This window comes from Anopheles coluzzii, chromosome 2 (assembly GCF_943734685.1).
Source record: "Anopheles coluzzii chromosome 2, AcolN3, whole genome shotgun sequence".
Lineage (NCBI taxonomy): Eukaryota > Metazoa > Arthropoda > Insecta > Diptera > Culicidae > Anopheles > Anopheles coluzzii.
The window spans coordinates 36,968,784-36,989,374 of NC_064670.1; the positions used below are offsets into that span (position 1 = coordinate 36,968,784).

Below are 20,591 nucleotides of genomic sequence, written 5' to 3' on the forward strand. Positions count from 1 at the left end.
TGGTTATTTTTGCCAGCTGCAACAACACATTTCCATCGCTAGTTTAATGAGTTCCATAAGCTTAACTAAACTTACGGGATTTCCTCCCTATCGAAACTCTACCAACGAGTCAGAACCAGTGCTGCAAATTGTCACTGTCAGTGTCATAAAAAAAACTGACTGAAACAAAAACCATGTCAGCGTTACGTACTCAGTTGTGATGACCAGAGGCGATACTCAAAACGATTGGTATTGGTACCACTGCATGCTTCGTGACATTTTTGCCACCACCGCTTGGTCAGTCACTATGTCATGACTTTTTTCTTACTGTGATCAGTTTTGCAAAATCTCACCGATATAGTCATGATAAATTCCGGCTTAAACAAAATAGTTTCACCGTCACGAGCTCTTTTGTGATGATCAGCGGTGAGACTCAAACAGTTGGTGCGACCATCACCTGCTTGATGACATTTTGTGTAACCAACTCACGGGCAGTCACTTGGTTGAGACATTTTTGTGACAACAAAGTGAGCATTGCTTATCGCTCGGTTTGATCCGACAGACAATCAAAGCAGACCGAGCGAGAAAGAATGCTTATTTTGTTGCTTGGGACCACACGCCAAGTATATTCCAATAATGTTGTGATTATCATCGACAGAAAATGTCGTGACCAGTGTTGGGTGCTAAACAAAATGTCGCCAAGCATGTGATTAGTCCACCAACTGTTTGAGTCTGATCATCTCAGACATGATCTGATCATCTCTGATCTCATCAATCATGAGTGTTGGTGACGCACTTTCATTGAGTATCAGCAATCAGCATCAAATTACCACAGATATGATCATTGTTTTCGCTGGTGAGCATCTCCTGATGCTCGTGACATTTTGCAGCACTGTTCAGAACTACATTTTACAGGTTCTGAATACCAAAAATTCCTTATTCAAATGACTCGTAATCGATTCCACCTCTCCCAATCGAAAAGTACCACAATCTTGTTCATTTTTTTCCTTTTTTTCAGACAACTACCAGCGTAAATATAATATAAAAAACGAATTTAGTCACATTGCACAAAGTTTTTTTTTTAATTAGCTGGAACATGAATATGAATATGAGAAATCAATCTAAGTTCTGTACTGTCTGTACTACCCAAATGTTTCCCCTTCTTACACATTTATCTCTACTCATTTAAACTATACCCGGGGAAACACCCCCAACGCAGTGTGTTACACATATATTATTCACCAACAAACATCATGCATATCGATCGACACTGCACACTGCCGGTGATAATATCACATTGTGCGAGGACGAGGACGAGCTGTGTTTCATGCGATATCGATTTCTATACCCTTCCATCACACTGACCCCGTATCTGTGCCGAGCTTCACTCCTTCAGCCATACCGGCGAAATCGTTCGTTCCTGGGAACGTTCGCCGCGACGCTCATTTTCACTCATTTCATAGCCTTCTAGATCAAAAATTAGAATACCGTAAAGATTCTGTACTGGCCAACCTAGTGGTACAGCCCTGTCCACTCATGAGCGACGAATGTTTCTCGTCGAACGAGTTCGCCGGTACGGCTGCTTATCGATGGCTACCTCGTTGCGCAGCCGTTGGGCCAGCATCTTGCGCAGCTGCAGCGAACCTTCCGGTGGCTCAACCGTTACCGATTCGGTTTCACCGTCCAGAAACTTTTGTGCCACCTGTGCCGACGCTGGGCGTTCGCTTTTGCGTATCGTTTCGTTCAGCTGCCGGGCCCGCGCCTGCTTCTTGATGGTCAGTATCTTGTCCCGCTGGGTTCGCAAATACTCCTGCCGCGCTTTCATGTCGTCCGTGTTGATCTAAACGCACACACAACACAGGGCAAAGGTTAGAAATGGAGTGAAAAAAAATAAAGCAAAAACAAAATGTACCACAAACCTTTTCCTGGTCGAAAAACAAATTCAAGCGCTGAAACTTATCACTTGCCGTGCCCGGCAGCCCTCCCTCAAGCGTACCGGCCAAAGCAGACGCTTGCGTTTGATCCGGTGCACCAGCGTCCCCTTCTGTCAGCAGCGGTACTTTTAACTCGTTTTCGACCGATTTTAAAATATCCTGCTCAATTTCACGCTCCTCGGGCGTGTCTTCCGCAGGCTTCAGCTCCGACCCAGTGTCACCAGCCTCCCCTCCAGCCCCATCAACGGAACCTTCGTCACGCTTGGAGGAAAGGCTTTGCGATCGGCGCTCGATAAGATCCAACGCTTGCAGCTGCAGCTCGACGTTGCGCTGCACCATCATGCGTATGAAGATGCGTATATCGTTTGCGGCCCATATTTGCTGGAACAAACCCTGATGGAAGGAGAACGTATTGCCACCGGACTGATCTGTTCGGTCGCTGCTGCCACCGGTCGTACCGGCGGACGCGGCGCGTGCCCCAGCCGCCCCGGCACTTCCCAGACTAGCGACGTGCCGGCCCTCCAGACAGGCAAACTCGAACTGTTCCGGCGTGATTTGCATCTCCTCCATGAACGAACCGAGCATGTAGTCGACCAGATTCTTGTACTCATCGTGCACCTTCCGGAAGTCGGGATTGTTCTCGTCCGGCTGCAGGTTGGGATCGAAAACTGTAACAACAGATCGAGAGGATTAGTAGTCACAGTGACGCGTCTCACCGCTGCTTTGCACTTACTAATCGATTTATCCTCGATGAACGTCTGCAGCGGTGCATTCCATACCGGGCCGTGCAAAAAGCACACCAACGAATCAAACACCCAGGAGTTGTCATCCGCCATTTTTTATGTAAACGCCACAATTTGGAGCTGCTGTACCCTTTCTTTGTTGATTGGTTTTCCCTGAAACAATAAGGAACTTGTACAATTCTTCCAAAATAACGATTTGCAGCACCTCAAACGGATACATACCTTTGCCACAGCGCAGCGAAGTACTGCCAATCACCACGATACGCTTCGCTACAAAGCAACGCACCGAACAATTTCACTTTGTTTTCCTACCTGTCGTTGCCATGGTGACGATGACGGGTGTATTGTTTGACGCGCTCACGATTGTAGGCACTGCAGTTGGAGCTGTCGCCGCCGCAGGGCAGATGATTCAGCCAAATGTTAACCTTTTGCAGGATACCTCACACACACACACACCCTAACGAACGCCGCATAATGACGTTTAGTTGGTTGTTTGAAAACACATTTTCTCAACCCGTTGGTAATCTTCTTTCCAAAACCAAATATAAATGAAAATAAAATAAAACAAACTCCACACACTCCACAGATTTGGTTCACTTTTTCAGCCGTGTAGTTTTGTATTCTTTTTGTAGGTGTTTTTTGTTTTGTTTTGTTTTGTTTTGTTTTGTATTTGTTGTTTGTATCCTTTCCTTTACTTTTTAAACCTTTTGTTGTTATTATTATTATTCCTTCGCCTCGGCAGATTTTCCAGCGCAGGGAGGCAGGGGAGGAGAGTGGGAATTCGCGCGGTACTACTATTTACCAAATACTACTTATTTATATCATATATTATTATGTGCCGTTTTTCACGACGGATCTATCCAGACGATGCGGTGCTCGGTGATACATCCACCTATCGTCTATTATATTTTTTTTTTTGTTTCTTTTTTTATTAGTCCTTTGCTGTAGCAGCCAAAAACATCTTACGTTTTTCCTCCGAGCTTCCCCATTTCTCCCCGTGGGATGATTTTTTTTAAAACACAACTATTTTTCAACGCCCGCCATGCCTTTTTATTACTACTACTACAAGATGATATTGCAACCCGAAACGGTTCTCAATCTTCTTTAAGGTTGTGTTTTGTTTTGTGTTCCTCCCTCCCCGCCCGCAAAGAGCTGCCCCACGCGCTCCTACCTAGAGCCTGCGCCGCTATCGCTTCCCCGGTTCAGGTTTCGCCGGCCAGTAATTATTCCTTAGGCTTAGTAGAACTTCAAGCTGCATTTAGATTTTTGTTTGTTTGTTTGTTTGTTTGTTTTTTTTTTACACATCATACAGAACATATAATGTTTACTTCTTGCTTAGTGCATTCTATCAATCTCGTACGGTACACGCGCTGCAGCACAGTGTTTGCGCCAGTACATGCCTCCCATGCGGCCGGTGCAGAATAATTCTGCGATCAAAAAATTAAATTTTTTGTCGTTTGTTTTGTTACTCAGTTCACGTTTACCTAAACACAAGCGAGAGAGAGAGAGAGAGACCCAAACGCGGGGGGTGGTTTTGGGGCCCATCTCCCTCTGCTGCACGATGACATGTGGACGACGATCGCTCGGCGTGCATGGCGAACGCAGCGCATTCCACCCAAAGCCCCATCATAATACAATTTGCTTTCTTTGTTTATAATTTAAATCAAATTGTTTCGTTTTATTTTGTTTCTGTCGTACATCCGTTTGTTTGACCTCCCATTTCCCACCTCCATCCAACGTAGCAAAAGTGGGGTAGGAGCGACCGTGGCATATCGATTATCGACGTCCGTTACTTTATTACAATTATTACTTTATCTTACCAGTTACCAGCTTCCAACACGCGTGCTTCTTATTCGCTTGTTAGTGCAGCTCCATCATTCCAAGATGGTTATGTCAACCTCGTCTTTAAAAAAACGCCCAAAGATCTCAACGAACTAATCCGTTTGGGTGAGATTTTTGATTGTTTTTTGTTGTTAAGGTGTTGTGTGCAAGGGTGGAAATGTGTTCTTTAATCACCGAAAAGATTTGCTTTAAATTAATCCTCTTTGCCCTTCTGTTTATGCATGTCCTGCTCGCAATAGGGGAAAAAATACAAAACTGTTAAAATCCAACCCATGTTAGGACGTATATAGTATTTACACTGTGTGTTTACCAAATCTCAGAAGTGTATACAGTGCTTTCGTAAGCGGGAAGCATTGATCGTGCGAAAGGTATTAAGATCATGCTTCTTCCGGTTAGGAAAGCAGGTGCCGTTGAACAACTCAGTTCATTCGCCAACGAAACCATTCCTATAATCGTATTCTTTTTTGATTTTATACCTCCAGTACGCTTGTGTTTGTGTCAATGATACGCAATAGCACAACATTGCTCTAAAGTTTCCTCACACTGGACTGATGTATAATTGCATCCTTTGCCGTGAAGAACGAAACTTTAGCACAACATTAAGCAACGAATCCGCGATCCGATCTGTTCGATAAAGCGTTTCAGTCATCATTCCAAAGGAAATCATTTCGGTAATTTATCAGCTGCCTAAAATGTTGCCTTTTTGCAACTGCTTCAAGATAGAGAGAGGTCAAAGCCAGAAACAGGATGCCGGGAGCCAATTCAGGGTAGAGTGCTTCGAGCTAAATAATAATTTAAAACCGTACTACACATATAGCTTCGTACGTTTCTATATTACTATATCAACGCGCAACACTATCACTACCCGTTCGATTGTTCACACTCTCCCTTATATACTCGTGGTTCCGCCTTTTCTCGTTTCCTCTGCTATCAAAACGAAGAAGAAAAAACACATACACACACACACACACACACACACACACACACACAGATGAACACTACACAGAAGAAAACTTCGAATGCTATTATTAAGTTACGAGATGTCGAAGAATTACTAGTCGTGTGTAAGCCTTTCTTACCTATGTACCGTTGTCTCGTCCTTGCTTTCTGATTTTCTTACTAAAATAATGTTGTTTTCGTCATTTGCAGGAGTTATGCTTTTAAATACCGGGGGAGTTTCTTTTTTCTTGTTTTGTTTTAATCACATTTACAAATGCTCACATGCCCCCGTCCGCTGTGCGCGTGCCTTTTCGTTTTACTGCACCACACACTTGCCTCGCTGCTCCACTACCCAACAGTGCAATTGCCCCCGTTGCAGCAGCACACGTGTGGTGTTCGTGTGGCTTCCACTACAACACACATAGGTCAGTAACCTCCTTCTGCTCCTTCAAACACACATACAATCATAGTCGAAGGGTAGTTAAAAGAAAAAAACTGTAAACCTTACACCCTAAACAAAGTTCATCCCTTTCTTCATTCCTTTCTGTTCATATTTTTCTACGAAACTATCGCAAACACAGCTTGTTACTATTATGCGCGCGTGTGTGTGTGTGTGTGTGTTTAGCAAAATGATCAACAGCCCAGTCCACGAATGAATGCAAACACCGTGGGGATGAGGTGCGCCTGATGCTAAGGAGGGATCTTTTTGTCCTCCCCGCATATAACTTAGAATGTTTACAAACGAATCCAATTACTAACTGTACATTATGAGTCCAGGTGCTGCATATACTGCGCATATATCTCTCTCCAGAACGCGTCAAGCAAGTAAATCTCGCTCCCACACCCACCCACGAACCCTGCCTCGTCGTGTGATACAAACCGGACCTCGATCCATCATCCTTAAGGACGATTGCGAACCGAGCAAAAGAGAGGGGTGATGGAAGCCGAGAAAGCAAGTAAACTTTAATCGTATCGATCTAACGTCTTTCGTCTCATTTTGCTTGTACTGCACCTACACCACACCAACGCACCATGTCCCTCTGGCACACGGGATGGTTATGAAAAAGCGTGTGGAGTTGGCTTTCGTTTGTGTGTTTTCGCATGCATGTATGTATGAGACGAGATAATCGCATTTCCTTTACAAAAAAGCCCCTTGCTTTCCGAAACAGCCTCAGTTCTCAGTGATCGAGTTTTGGCTGCCGGCTACAACGGCAGCAGGAGGATCGCTACCGTTAGCTGTAGTCAATGTAATATCTATATCCATTATATTCGAACAGTCTAGTCTATCCCTTGCCAGTACGCTACCGTCCCTGCAATCCTGCACGCCGCCACTGTCGTCTGCCTTTGCCTCTGTCTCGCATGGCGAATTCGACGCTGTGCGTAATTCGTTGCGAAACGCGGAATTACTAGCAACAGCAGCAGCAGCAGCAGCAGTAACAGCAGAAGAAACAAGGATCGCATTGGGAGCATCTGTAGTGCTGGCCACCGCTACTGCCGCATTCGTAGTAGTTGTGTTGGTTCTAATTGTAGTAGTAGTAGTAGTGGTAGTAGTAGTAATAGTAGTAGTAGTATTAAAATTATCCATAGTTATGCTATCCGCCGCCTCAGATGATGCTGATCGATGGCGTTGTTTATAAGGAGGGTGCGCGGTTGAAGCTGAATCATGCTATGCTATTCTCGCCTTCTTTTGTGCGGGACTACTACTCTCGTCATCCTCTTCCTCGTCGTCGGAATCGCCTTCGTAGTCAACCAGCCCCTGGGGATGAAACAGAACGGATGAGGGTTTAGTAGAATGCCATATTTCTTATCATCTCAAAACAAAGCTTTGTATCTCCCGAACGCGCTAATGTAATGGTAAACTACAAATGAAACCCTCTGTCTCTCTTACCTTTTTCAAACCACTCACCATGGTGGTTGTGTTCGCTGAGGAAGCGGCAGAAGCAGCGCTGGATAGACCTGGCTGGGACGTAAGATCCGCTGCAGTACCAGTGGACGGTTGTTCGACGGCGGGTGCCGAGTCCAGGATGGGAGTTGTTAGCATCGCTGCCGTGGTGTTTGCCATTTCAGGACCATTTGCATCATCGGGCTGCTTCCTTTCCCGACTGCTGTCCATATCCGATTGTCCAATCTCAACACCGCTCTCATCGGTTACCATTGTGGGAAGGGGCACATCAGCACCAATGTTGGCTGTGCCGTCGAGCGGATGTGACTGTCCACCCTGATGCTCTGATACAGTTTCCGCGGCTATTCGCTTCGAGCCTGTTTCCTCCACCGCGACACCGAGAGATTCGACGACACCGTCTTTCGTGTGGGTACTGTCCGCCGCGAGCGTACTGCTGGCCAGATTTGCCGTGTCCGATTGACAATCGGCTGGCGTTGCCGCAGCGTCGGTGTAGGCGGAACACGCTTCAGCAACCGGAATGGACGACAGTGTAGAGGAAGTGGTCGATTCGCACCCGCTGCCGGTCTGGTCGGTTTCGGCACTGATGACCGGCGTGTTTTCTACATTCTCAACCGAGCTCGAGACTGCCGTAGCCGTGGCCGATTGTAGTTGATACACCGAGGATAGATCGCTCTCACCGAGCGCACTCACCACCAAGCTGTTTGCATCGTCCAGCGCAGATTCGTCGGCCGGCGTAAGATTTACACTGCCGGTGCCATCCTCGCCCAGCACGCGATGCTCTTTGTGGTGCGGATCGTGATTCACATCCGCCAGCGCACTGACATTCTCCGCCACCGAAACCGAAGACGACGCTTGAAGGCCATTGTTGTTTGCTACGACCGCCGCAGCAGCGGCGGCGGCGGCAGCGGCAGCAGCAGCAGCCTGAGCAACTGCATGTGAAAGACAGTTCGGATCGAGCGACGCGGTGTGAAGATGGGCCGTCGATGCCGCGCCAGAGCTGCCGCTTTCGTCGCTTCCCTCGGTACCGTTGTTCATGGTCAGCATGTGCGAGGTCGCCGCCACATCGTCGGCCGACGTTGCGGTTGCCGTCACACCGCCATGCATCTGGGACGATAGCTGATGGGATTGAGCCGTCGAAACGGCGCCGCTTCCATACTTTGGACCGTTCAAGCTGCTGGCCGTGTCCATTGCTTTCTTTTCGAACATTTTACCTACGCAAGGCAAAAAAAAACAAAAGCCAAAAGCCCAGTTAGCTAAGTCCCTTGTACTCGCATGGTATGCTGCACTATAACCTACCGATCGTTGAGTCCAACTCCGGTGCCCCTGCTTTGCCGGCACTTTCGGCGTAGTCTTCCTCTTCATTGAACCAGATTTCCTCATCTTCGTCCATCTGTCGCTGATCCCTTCGGTACCGATTGCTGTTTCGTAGGATGGAAGGAACGCTGTGGTGAAGGAAATGCAAACAAAAGAAAAAACGAATTTATTCGATATTGTTACATGAATCGAAATGCTTTTAAGATTCAAAACACATACCTTTCTAAATTTCCCTTTTCCTTTTCTTTCAGTCGATCCTGCTGCTGATCGTATTTGCTCTTCAGTGTCTTGAACGTCTGGACGTATTGTACATCATCGAAGAACTTTCCGAAACTTTCCACGAAATACGTTAACAACGATTTAATGTCTTCCTGTCGGATGAACTCGAACAGCTCCAAAATAGCCGACTCTAGCAGATTGTAGCGGCCATTGTTGCGAAGAAACGCTTCCACCACCGGAGCGAACAAGTTCCCCTTGACAATATGCCTGATGAAGCAAATCAGGGAATAGAAACAAAACATATGTTAGACTTTTCTTTTATCTGCGAATGCAAGCTCCAGTGTGCAAAACAGTTGTGTACTCCACTGCAATACAACACAGCCAGACTTTAACAGTGCACCAGTGCACTCTTTTACTACACTACTCGCCTGTTGTAAAATTCGTCCTTGAGTGAAACAATTTTGCGCAGAAATCGAAGCGCTCCCAGCACGAGGAACGTGTGCACACTGTTCATCAGCACCAACACCTTGCGCAGTAGATCCTTGTTGATGATGCAATTCTTGATGTGGTAGGTGTGATGTTCGACACAAAACGACAGCAGCTCCAGCACCACGCCCAACAGCTGCACCACATGATAGTCTTCATTAGTTGGCTTATCCGATTGTGTGTGTCGCAGGAGTGGGGCTACAGGAAAATACATGTGCATAACATCTTCCGTTAGTTAGCATGCATGAATCGAATCAATTTAATACGGCTTCCACCAACTCACCAATCAGCGTCTGTATACTGTGCTTGTAGAAGAAGTTCAGAAAGTCTGACTTTTCCGACTTGTTGGCAGAGCTCAGCATGTTTTCCGGATCTAACAGGATGCGCAACACGGTCATCAATTGCACGGCACCCCCGAGCTCCGGTTCGGAGTCCGAAAGCAGCTGCTCGATCGCTATGTTGATCAACGTTTGATCCTACGAAAATACGCACGCCACACGGCGTTATGTGTAAAACAAGTTTCGAAAAAAAAACAAACAAACACAATTTTGCCTTCCTTACCTCATCCGAGTCGGAATTGTTGTACTGCTGCAGTGTGTAGTCCCGCACAACCGACGGTGAATATTCCACGATCGTCGACAGTATATCGATCGAGGCGGACTTTGTTCGCTTCTCGTTTATGGCTAGTGTTATTTCGAGTGCCGGCAGCACGCCCAGGCTAATGAGCGTTTTGAAAAACGTCTCCTTGCCCTGCGGCTGCAGGTACTGGGCAAAGTTGCAAAACTCCTTCAGAAAGAGAATGCTGTCGCGCCGCTTCGAGTCCGGCGTTTGGGGATCAGTCAGCAGCGCGAACAGCTCGTCCAGAAACTTGTCGTCCTCCTGGATAAGCGTCACAATTTCCACCTTGTTGAAGAAGATGAACGACGACAGTGTGTTCAGCATGTTGTCCTCGAACACGGACGGTGTCGGCAGTACGATGTCCTGTATGTACTGCACCCGATACGTCTGGTGTATCTTGGCCAGCAGGTCCGTGTTGCGGATCGGTATTGCCTCGCGAAACTTTACCAACTTTTTCAGATACTGGCGATGATTTTTCGGCGAATTGCCGGACGGATCGTACTCGAGACAGCCGACCACATCGAAGATCGTATCCTCCGCAAACATGATCTCGAACAGGCCGTTCTTGTTCAGCAGGAAGATGTTCTTAAAGATCTCGTACAGATAGTGCAGGCCTTCCTGGTTGTCCAAATCTTCGCACACCCGAAACAGCCCGATCAGCTTCTTGATGTAGTTTTCCGACTCGATTGCCTGGGCCAGCTTGTCCTTGCGGATGGCCGACGTCAGGGCGCTGGCAATCACCTCCGATATGTCCTCCAGCCGGCTAAGCTCGCACGGGGGAAGCTCGATCGGTGGGGCCGAATCGGACATATCCTCGAACCGTTCGTCCTCCGACTCTTCCACCACATCCTGCGTGATTTCTACCGACGGATCTTTTCCTTGCACCTACGACGTTACACGGCAAATGAACCAGAACCAATCAGAGTTAGCAAACCAAGCGTGTCTTTCGAAACCGCACAGCGTCACAACACACACGCTGGACATCGTGGTGCAGCACTATCTTACCTGACAAATTTTCTCCCATATTTCATCGCACCCTGCCTTCTCCTGGAAGCTGAGAGCCAAATCGAAATTGTCACCCTCGCTCCAAACGATGAGTGTGTCCTGCTGTTTGTGATATATAGTGTCCGGATGAATTTTGCTCTCTAGCAGCATCGAACCATCGTTTTCTGCATGCACAAGCAGCGATACACCTACGCGACACAAAGTTGGAGAAGAAAAAGAAAACGAAGGGCAAAAGTTTGATAAGCAAACGATCCGCCGATCATGTTCCGCCCCGACGGAAACCTAGAACGCTCAAACGAGGACTTACCTTTGACGCGATCCACGTAGCTCGATGTGACATGGCCCGTTCCTCGATCATCCCACTGGCGATCTGCGTTCAGGGCGTAGAGCTTGACGCGCCGTCTCGTGTCGGTTGTCATGTTGCGTCGACTGCCGTTAGCACTGACGACGGGGCCGTTACTATGGTTTCTTCTGTTTCGTCTACAGCAACTAGCGCTCGATTCTGGGCGACTGGTAGTATTGCTCCTGCTGCCGCCGGGACTATTACTACCGCACGCGTCCTCTGCACCCTCAACAGCTCGCTCTCGCAGCTGCCTCCTCAAGTTGCGCTGCTGCTGCTGCCGATGGATATCACGCCGTTTACTACGATGCGAATCTGCCAGCCGGTGTAGCTCCTGATGGCGTCGGTGGTGGTGGTGGTGGCTGGTGGTACAATAATCGTAGGTAGCAGCCAAGGAGGAGGAATGTTTTTTCCTTCGTTTCTTCAGTATTTTGCGGTCGACGGGATGCTCGCTGTACTCAATTGTTGCTGTTTCAGCCGCGCCGGTTGCGTTCGTTGTACCGCACCGTACCGTTCCCGAGCGGGCTTTAAACCCGGAACACCGGATCCGGACTGTTGATCGTACGGCAGCGGATGGATGGTACGATATTCCTTTCTTCGATGCGTGCGAAAAATTGCCTCCAGCAGCGAAATAAACTATCCTTACTAATGTAAACAATTATCGCTGTGACGTATTGCTCCGGTGTATTCTATTAGCGTTATGAGTCCTGTGGGCCACAAACTGTCCAAACTTTTCTCCTTATTACACGCACGGATAAACACACACAAACGCACACACATACACTTTAGTCACTTGATCGTTGTTGTAGTTGTTGTTAGTTTCACATCCGTTTGTTCGTCGATACTTCGGCAAACAGCAGTAGCAGCTATTGTGATGGCGGCACTACACAAATCAAAACAGCGAGGTACGTACGAAGTTCGTTGATTTCAATAAAACGGATGATCGTCCTGTAAGAGGAATAGAAATACCATTAGTATTACGCGCACACACGCACCCGGCAAGTGGTAAAAACATTTAGTTTTGTTTTCAATTTTACGATTGTTGAAAGATTAACTTTACAACCATTCATCTAACATTATTTCCCTCATCAAACCGCACAAAAAAAATACGTCAAAATCACGCGTTCTTTTCGGGGAGGAATTAGAGTGTGTGTTTACGGTTGCCAAGTTTGTTTATTATTTGCCGATACCGTTTTGCACATACAGCGGCACAAAAAGAGTAAGAAGTAAAACACGCAACACGCGAAAACGACACACAGTCACACACATCCATCCATTCATTCATTCATACATTGGTTCGCCCATTCATACGGCCGGTAGCAGCGGTGCTCATTTATTTGTGATTTGATGTAAGTTGCTCCTGCTGTATTCAGATGGAAGGGAAGGCGCAACAACACCCAAACAAGAAAATGTTTTAAAAAATATTTAAATAACCAGGGCACGAAATTTTGGGTTATTATTTGCACTTCTAGTAACTATCGCGCATCATTTTCCACAGTCTGATTCATATTCAAGTAATTGAAAAAGAAAACCAAACTTTTCCTACCCAATCTGCTAGTACACGTTGAAGCGTGTTTCTTATAGCAGCATAACATATACAGCTACAGAATACAGCAGCACAAACACATGCACGCAGCTGTAGGGTTACCAACCAACGAACCATTCATCTGGGCTGCTATGACGAACAGTTGTTATCGCAAAATAATACGCGCCACACGCAGGTAGGGTACGTGCAACCATTGATCGTAAGATTACAGCAACTTCTTATCGCTGACTTGTTATCGCGTTCAAGAACAAATTACGTTTCACCGGGCAACAAATGCGGAACCGCTGCCACTGCCAAATCCAACTAGAGATCATATACGGACTGTTTCACCACTAAAATGCATTACGTATAATTCTTTGCTTCATCGACGCACTGCCCATAGGGTCCAAATACAACGTCTGATGCATTGCTGTACACAAAACAGGTTTTCTTGCTGGTCGCGGCTGCTGCTGACCAGGTCAGTCAATGTAGAAACCCGTTGAGAAATTTCTCTTTTTTCTGGATGAAGCTAACCGACCGAAGAGAGGCAGAGACACTGAGAGCTGGCTATTGTCTGCCGGAGTATGCCAACGCGATCTCAGAGGCGGTGGTCAAGACGAATAGTTTATTTCAAGCTCAAAAAGGTATCGTTAAGTATCGTTCTACACAATGCCCGCTACATGAAACGTGTCCGGTCGTGATAGTAGCAATCGCATACAAAATGGAAATAGATGAATCAAATTTGAAACACTAGAAAATAAATAAAACTTTCATCAAAAATGCATCTCAAATCCGGACTGCGTGAACTATCGAAAACAATAACAATATCAATAATAAAAATTCCCCACGGCGGCTGACCTTCAGGAGGCTGATAAACAACGTCAAAACAAGATGGCAACACATTACAGTTTCGGACACACTCGAATACAGCAGCAGCAGCAAGCCAGACCCGCGCGGCGCCCAAAGCACGAGCACTTTTGCACCATTGCCGGTCACGCACACACATACACAGACAGGCCCGCTCCAGCAACGCTTCTCTCCCAGCCCAGACACGGCGGGATCATTGTTCTTCTTGCTGCTGCTGCTGCCGCTGCTGCCGTCGTTCGTCACTGCTTTCGCGGATGATTCATACGCCAATGTTGTGTACCAGGTTTGTGTAGTAGGAAGATACTGATTTGAATCGGCTACGGAAGCACGTTAGTCTGGGAGTCCATTATGTTAGCACTCCAGACTTTTAACCTTATACCTGTATAGGAAAAAAAATATACTTCAGCTACTACGCCACACAGTGCACAGAGCCAAACAAAAAACACCAACACATCGACGTTCCAAAGGGGTCGCTTTCTACCCCAATAAGAGAGCGCCAATTTTAGACTCCCTAAAGGCAGCAAGAAACCAAAATGAAACCCTACGTTTGTTTAGTTCCCTTCTTCTAGCTTGGTACACGGTTTGGCTGTGCAAAAATGTAGTAAGCAGATACATCCCACCAACTTCCCCCATGGCCACTTAAAAGTTATGTGCTGTGATTCGAATCGCGTGTGTGTGTGTGTTAGCGCAAGGGCCGTTTTTCGTGTTCTTTCATGAAACACCATGAATTAATACACGTCGATTTTCACGGAAGTAGACACCGCCATGGCAGCGACATCATTAGCCACTCCTATCCAATGAATGACGCACGCCGCCGCTTCGTTGCGGTAATTTAAATTCTTATTTACAGTAATTCCTATACTGCTGCTCTCTGTGATTTTTTTTTAAAGCAAGGTGTGACACGATGATGACTGGATGGCGTACACAGCCCCTTTGACGATTTGCCGCGTAGGCCATGCAAACTTTGCGGCGTGTAAGAGGCTGCGTGAAAAAAAAAAAAAAACCTGCAAAACTCGCATACGCAACATTGCAGCATCAGGTCCGCGGGGTGCATACAAGGTCTACACGCTACCCCATTCGCTCAGCCAGACAGGTTAGAGGGAAGCTGGCTTGCATCTTGTCCTACCACGAGGACCAACTCTTGCTCTGTTGGCCATAATCGCACCACCCGTGTCCTCCTATTACTTGAAACGCTTTTTCACACCATTTCTCACAGAGCACACACATACATGCACACAACACACGGCGTTTGAACGTATGCATGGAGCTGGTGTGTAGCACACGGCTGAATTAATCACCCCATCATCGTCATCGTCGCTACCGCTTCATTTGTGTGCATCTGCAATCAGTTTGGTGTCGTGATTTCGGGATCGATTTTGCTGACCTGACCAAATTTGACCAGCCAAGCCAGCTCTTCTTCATAGGCATCTCCACTTTCTACCCTAAAAGTGATCAAATTATTTCCTTCCTTTGCGCTGCTGGAACGTACTCTGCTCACGCACACCATCGAACCCAGCGGCGGCCGAATGTACGCACACCGCTACATTGCAATGCACGCTCCGTACGCTGCTTCACCTCGTACACAAACACACGCGCGTCAGCACAAACACCTCATCCATACACGCACGTACACACACACACATACACACATAAATGCACTTCCATCGGCAAACTTTGGAGTATTCTTCTCGAGGTTTACTTCTTCGTTCACACGCACCGGGGAACCGACGATTGAGGTTCGCGTTCAGAATATAGCGAAAACCCCAAGCGAACCACATACGGACGCACGCACGCACACAACTCACACACACACATACACACCCCGACAGCCCACGTTTGGGGAGTGTAGCACAATTATTTGTCTACTTAGACCGTACACAGGTACAAGGTGCGGGTTTTTGCAGAATTGTATTAAATCGTGAAACTGTACATGAGGTTTCCGATTTTCAATGAAGCAAACGGTAACTGCATCTCATCTCGGTTAGGGTTGCCCCGATAAATGTTGGAGGCGTCGATCGATTTCGGAGACCTGGTGCTCCTAAAACCACACGAAATCTATTAAATCATGACGACACACATGCACACCATCGTCGCTCATTCCACCCTCACCCTTCAAAGCCCTGAACCACCCGGGCGACGACGGACATCTAAGGGAGGAAAGGGAAACGAAGAAAAAGACTCTCTAGCGAAGAAGAAAGTAAAAAGACTCACACGGCTCGACGTACGCTCGACCTCGGCAACCGCAGCAACGCGCGCACACATACACACACACACAAACTGCTGCTGCTGGTTCTGCTGTTCCGGAGGATGAAACCCGGCCGCTGTTCTCCTGGCCGGCCGCACTCCGGCAGCGGGGCAGCGCGTATATGCAAACGAAGCGTTCGGTTCCGGTGCGACTGTCGCACGGGGCCCTTTGTTTGATTGCGCGATTCACCACCGAAAAAGGGACTTGTGTTTCCACAGAACACACATACACACACACACACACGCTCGCGCGGGGTGTTGCCAAAGCGGTGGACGTACCACAAATCGGAAGAGAAAACCTCGCCTTGCCCCTTTGCGCTTGCCGTTGATGCTGCCTGCCGCCGTGTAGATTTTCACCCCCCTCGGCCCTTGATCCCGTTGAACAACCAATATTCGACTCGTTCCGTAACAATCTGAAGTGGCAAACCGTGCGCAAACAGGGTCGCTGCCTGCGGCTTGCTTACGTACGTGCAATCACACAGCTCGCTCGAACAGACGAATTCTGCAACTAGCTTCTTTTCCGTTTTAAAACTTGCGAATCTGGCTATCACAACATTTACACCGCCATATTGGATTTTTTCTCGTTTTCGCCTGCTGCTTGTAGCGCTTTGGCTTTTTTTTGCATGCACTGCCCGACTGCTCGACTGCTGGCCGAAATCATCCGGGCAGTGCTGGTGGGTTTTTTTTGCGGTGACGTTTTGAAAAATAATTTATGTACCTTTCCAGTCAGTACCAATTAAAATCCACTTAGTTAACATTAAATATAAATAATATAAACAAATTTTGTTCGCTATTTACTTAAATTGTTGGATTAAACGAAACAAAATGTTGCCCCACTTGGCGAACGGTAACTACAGGTATATCCCGATATACGCTATTAAGACAGACCGGAGGCGTACCTTAAATATTAGCGTAAGTTGAATTTCGAGGTTATCAGTCAAACTAAAGCTAATTTTCGTGTAATTTTGCTTGAAGTGGTTGATTTTAGCCACTAAATTGGTTATTTGATCCGATTTTAACTACTGATTACAATTTTATACTTTTTAATCTTCTTCTTCTTTGGCTCAACAACCGTTGTCAGTCAAAGCCTGCCTGTACCACTTGTGGGCTTGGCTTTCAGTAACGAATTGATTTCCCCCCATAGCAGGATAGTCAGTCCTACGTATGGCGGCACGGTCTATTTGGGGATTGAACCCATGACGGGCATGTTGTTAAGTCGTACGAGTTGACGACTGTACTACGAGACCGGCCTTGGTCCATACTTTTTAATATGGTTTTTAAAATTCAACCAAAAGGAAATTTATTTTGCACTTGATATTGACACGTGTCAAATTAGTACAATTTCCTCAAACAACTGTCAAATTTAGAAAAGAGCGTACAGGCGGTCCCCGAGATACACGGTTAATGGGGACCGAAAACGGCCGCAAAATACCGCGTATCTCGAATTTCCGCGTAAGTCGAATCTCGTGATTTCCTGCTAAAATATCACAAATTTTCGTGTAATTTTGCAAGTAGGGGGCGGTTTTAGTCACTTAATGAATTATTTGATATGATTCTGACTGAATATAACTGTTTTAAACCTTTTGAAATAGTTTTTAACATTCGATCAGAACGGAAATTATTTGGCAATTTGAAATTGATGGTCAAATCAGTACAATTTGCTCAAAGAATTGTCAAATTTAGAAAACCGCGTATCTCCGAATCCGCGTATAAGAGGTACCGTGCAAGGATAATGTATTTAGAAGGTTGATTTTTATCGCTTTTGCTGGGCGACATTGTGGGGGACATCTGTCACTCTCTGCATACAAATTTCATTACCCCGCACCAGCCCTCCCCGATTTTTATACCGTAGCCCCCGGAAGAGAAATGTCAAGTCGAGAAATGTCATTTTGCTCTGAACAACTTCACCTTGTCATTTATAACACCTTGGTACCGTGTATCTCGGGGACCGCCTGTATAGTGAAATCGTGTACAGGCGGTCCCCGAGATACACGGTACCTCTTATACGCGGATTCGGAGATACGCGGTTTTCTAAATTTGACAATTCTTGGAGCAAATTGTACTGATTTGACACATCAATTTTAAATTGCCAAATAATTTCCGTTTTGATCGAATGTTAAAAACTATTTCAAATGGTTTAAAACTGTTATATTCTGTAAGAATCATATCAACTAAATCATAAAGTAACTATAACCTCCCCCTACTTGTAAAATTACACGAACATTACTGATATTTTAGCTGGAAACCACGAGATTCGACTTACGCGGAAATTCGAGATACGCGGTATTTTGCGGCCGTTTTCGGTCCCCATTAACCGTGTATCTCGGGGACCGCCTGTATAACGGGTATGGCGTATATCGGGGAATACCTGTACACATAAATTGATATTTCTGGTCACTCTGGTAATCTAACACCCGTTTATCCGTGCTTTGCCGGTTCTGTCGGAGTGTGCTTCATGATTTCCTTCTTCTTCTTACTTTTGGCCTTCTTTGTAGTGCCGCTGTTTGGAAACAACAATTAGCAAAACAAAATCGAACCCTCGCCCTCTGCTCGGCTTCTGTATGCCAAGTTGTTTCCTTTACCGAAATGGTGTTTCTTTGGACAAGTGCCGGGACTCAAATACACGTTAAAATAGTCCACAAATCGGCCAGCGTGCTGCAGCTTTCCGTGGAAAATGTGGAAGCCCATCGGCAGCGGCATACTCTGCTAGTGCTGGAGCTCGGAACTCTTTTCTGCTTTGCAGTTTGTATGTTTCTTTTCCGACTAAATGTTCTCCATGCCCTGTTTGTTCTACCCATCGGTATGCTTGTATATCTGTACAACAACGTGATCAAATCCGAGAGTCTGGTGTTAGTCAAGGATTTTGCACTACAATGTTCCACAACATTTGCGAACGGGGCGGTACGCAACGCTCTCATACCGATGGAATATGTGCAAGATATCGTGATCAATGAAGTTTTCTTTAACGTAAGCACCACATCTTAACGCATGTAGTGTATGCAGCGCGAGTCAAATATATTTTTTTATTTCTAGCTTAAAGTAATATTCGTGCTGCAAGTACTTACAAAGGGGCATTTATTTCGGAAGAAGCCTGTTATAACGCTTCTGCAGGTAGATGCAGCACTTCTATTGATCTCCTTATCTCTCCCACACTCAAATCCTTTTCTGCCATTTCCACAGCAACTAAAACCAGCCCTTCCAAGCCTGAAAATTATTTACACCGAGCTTCACTCCGTTCTCGAGCTGCAGAATTGTTGACGAGCCGGTGACGACCATTGCTGTTCCGTAGGGAGAGCTTGTGCATTATGTTTAGTAAATTGTGCACCTCCTGAACGCCAGCTGCTGCATCCGGGGCGGGAAATATTTGTTTCGGTATCCGTTCTATCTTCTTGAATTCCTGGACAGGCTGTTTCGGCACACACACATCCGTATCATTCTATGTTTTAAGCAAGCAGGACCAAAGACAAACACATTCAGGCACAACGAAATATGTGCAATAAAGATAACGCATACTTACAATCAGCTGATTTTCAATTTCACATTCTTTTAGCAAAAGTTTTTTATAGAGCGATGGAATAGTCAACCGTAAGGTCACGACGGCATCCTGTAACTCACGAATTTCATCCGACACCACAGTGCTTGGTTCTGAAACGGAATGGCTTCGATTAGAATTTTATGCATCAACGCAATACTAATCTTTGATCGTATCATACCCATTTTAGTTAAGTACTAATGCTCAGAAATGGGAACGAGTTCTGGATATTGAATTGTTGAGGGTTTACTTTCCAAACAACCTGAAGCTGAGCCAAACATAATCAAACACAAACGGTCAATCCGCAATGAAATGTCACAACGTTTATAATAGATGATTTGAGAGCTGTGAGTCTTCATTCAAACTGCTCGAAAAGGTCGTTTAAACAAAACCGTTGTCGGTGTGAAATGATAGTGAGGCGGCGCTCTGGCCAACAAAAAGCGTTAAACTATTGAATTCTGACTGTATTTAAACAATCGTATTGTCGTTCTATTGCCGGCGGTGTGCTGAAATGTTTAAAGTTTTCGTAAAAGTCCATATATAATCGTTCAAATAGACATAGAGCGACAACGTCGCGCGGGTGACAAATAGTAGCTCAATTTTGCAAACAAAGCTAGGGTAACTGTACCAGTATTCGGCAGTGTACCTGTTTTCGGCAGGGTAACTAAAAACGTGTAATTACGCAAAAACACGTCGAAAATTAAGTTAACGCATATTTTTTTAAATAAAGATATGCTTATTTGTTATTCATATACAGTCTGTTCCCGAGTTACACGGTTCTCGACTTACGCGGATTCGGAGATACGCGGTTTTCGAAATTTGACAGATTAAATGTCAAATCAGTACAATTTGCTTCAAGTTCGGTATAATTTGCATTTTTGCTAACATATTGAAACCGCTTAAAAGCCATAAATTTTAGAATTTTCAGCGCGAATCATATCAAGTAAATGATAAAGTATATTAAATTACTAAATTAGATCAAAAACTCAGAGTAATCAATAGTATTTTAATCAAAAAACGTGTTAAATTACGTGAATATTCGAGTTACGCGGATTCGTCGGGAACGCAGAAACCGCGTAACTCGGGAGCAGACTGTACGAA

At 46.0% G+C, this 20,591-nt stretch overlaps 4 protein-coding genes across 8 annotated transcripts; 1 reads left to right on the forward strand and 3 right to left on the reverse strand.

Moving 5' to 3' along the window:
- Window positions 1-1,170: 1,170 nt before the first annotated feature.
- Window positions 1,171-3,114, reverse strand: LOC120952911 (cilia- and flagella-associated protein 36). Its single transcript, XM_040372490.2, has 4 exons — window positions 2,879-3,114; window positions 2,647-2,809; window positions 1,899-2,581; window positions 1,171-1,819 (listed from the first exon to the last, which is right to left on the reverse strand). The coding sequence occupies exons 2-4, from the start codon at window positions 2,747-2,749 to the stop codon at window positions 1,514-1,516; spliced, it is 1,092 nt and encodes a 363-aa protein (XP_040228424.2). The 5' UTR covers window positions 2,750-2,809; window positions 2,879-3,114; the 3' UTR covers window positions 1,171-1,513.
- Window positions 3,115-3,680: 566 nt separating this feature from the next.
- On the reverse strand, window positions 3,681-16,580 carry LOC120953904 (serine/threonine-protein phosphatase 4 regulatory subunit 3). Of its 4 annotated transcripts, none has more exons than XM_040374329.2 (10): window positions 16,427-16,580; window positions 11,290-12,270; window positions 10,983-11,170; window positions 9,921-10,862; window positions 9,643-9,835; window positions 9,302-9,557; window positions 8,874-9,140; window positions 8,637-8,782; window positions 7,326-8,551; window positions 3,681-7,193 (listed from the first exon to the last, which is right to left on the reverse strand). In XM_040374329.2, the coding sequence occupies exons 2-10, from the start codon at window positions 11,399-11,401 to the stop codon at window positions 7,104-7,106; spliced, it is 3,420 nt and encodes a 1,139-aa protein (XP_040230263.2). In that variant the 5' UTR covers window positions 11,402-12,270; window positions 16,427-16,580; the 3' UTR covers window positions 3,681-7,103. The 4 variants fall into 4 exon arrangements, with proteins under 4 accessions (XP_040230263.2, XP_040230265.2, XP_040230264.2 ...); XM_040374331.2 differs by having other exon boundaries at window positions 16,238-16,580; XM_040374330.2 differs by having other exon boundaries at window positions 15,926-16,580.
- LOC120953905 (uncharacterized) lies at window positions 13,892-19,480 on the forward strand. Of its 2 annotated transcripts, XM_040374334.2 has the most exons (4): window positions 13,892-13,997; window positions 18,454-18,925; window positions 18,992-19,069; window positions 19,139-19,480. In XM_040374334.2, the coding sequence occupies exons 1-4, from the start codon at window positions 13,969-13,971 to the stop codon at window positions 19,214-19,216; spliced, it is 657 nt and encodes a 218-aa protein (XP_040230268.2). In that variant the 5' UTR covers window positions 13,892-13,968; the 3' UTR covers window positions 19,217-19,480. The 2 variants fall into 2 exon arrangements, with proteins under 2 accessions (XP_040230268.2, XP_049461710.1); XM_049605753.1 differs by having other exon boundaries at window positions 18,992-19,480.
- LOC120953906 (uncharacterized) lies at window positions 18,955-19,989 on the reverse strand. The gene is made up of 3 exons (XM_040374335.2): window positions 19,672-19,989; window positions 19,476-19,603; window positions 18,955-19,394 (listed from the first exon to the last, which is right to left on the reverse strand). The coding sequence occupies exons 1-3, from the start codon at window positions 19,673-19,675 to the stop codon at window positions 19,170-19,172; spliced, it is 357 nt and encodes a 118-aa protein (XP_040230269.2). The 5' UTR covers window positions 19,676-19,989; the 3' UTR covers window positions 18,955-19,169.
- Window positions 19,990-20,591: the final 602 nt, after the last annotated feature.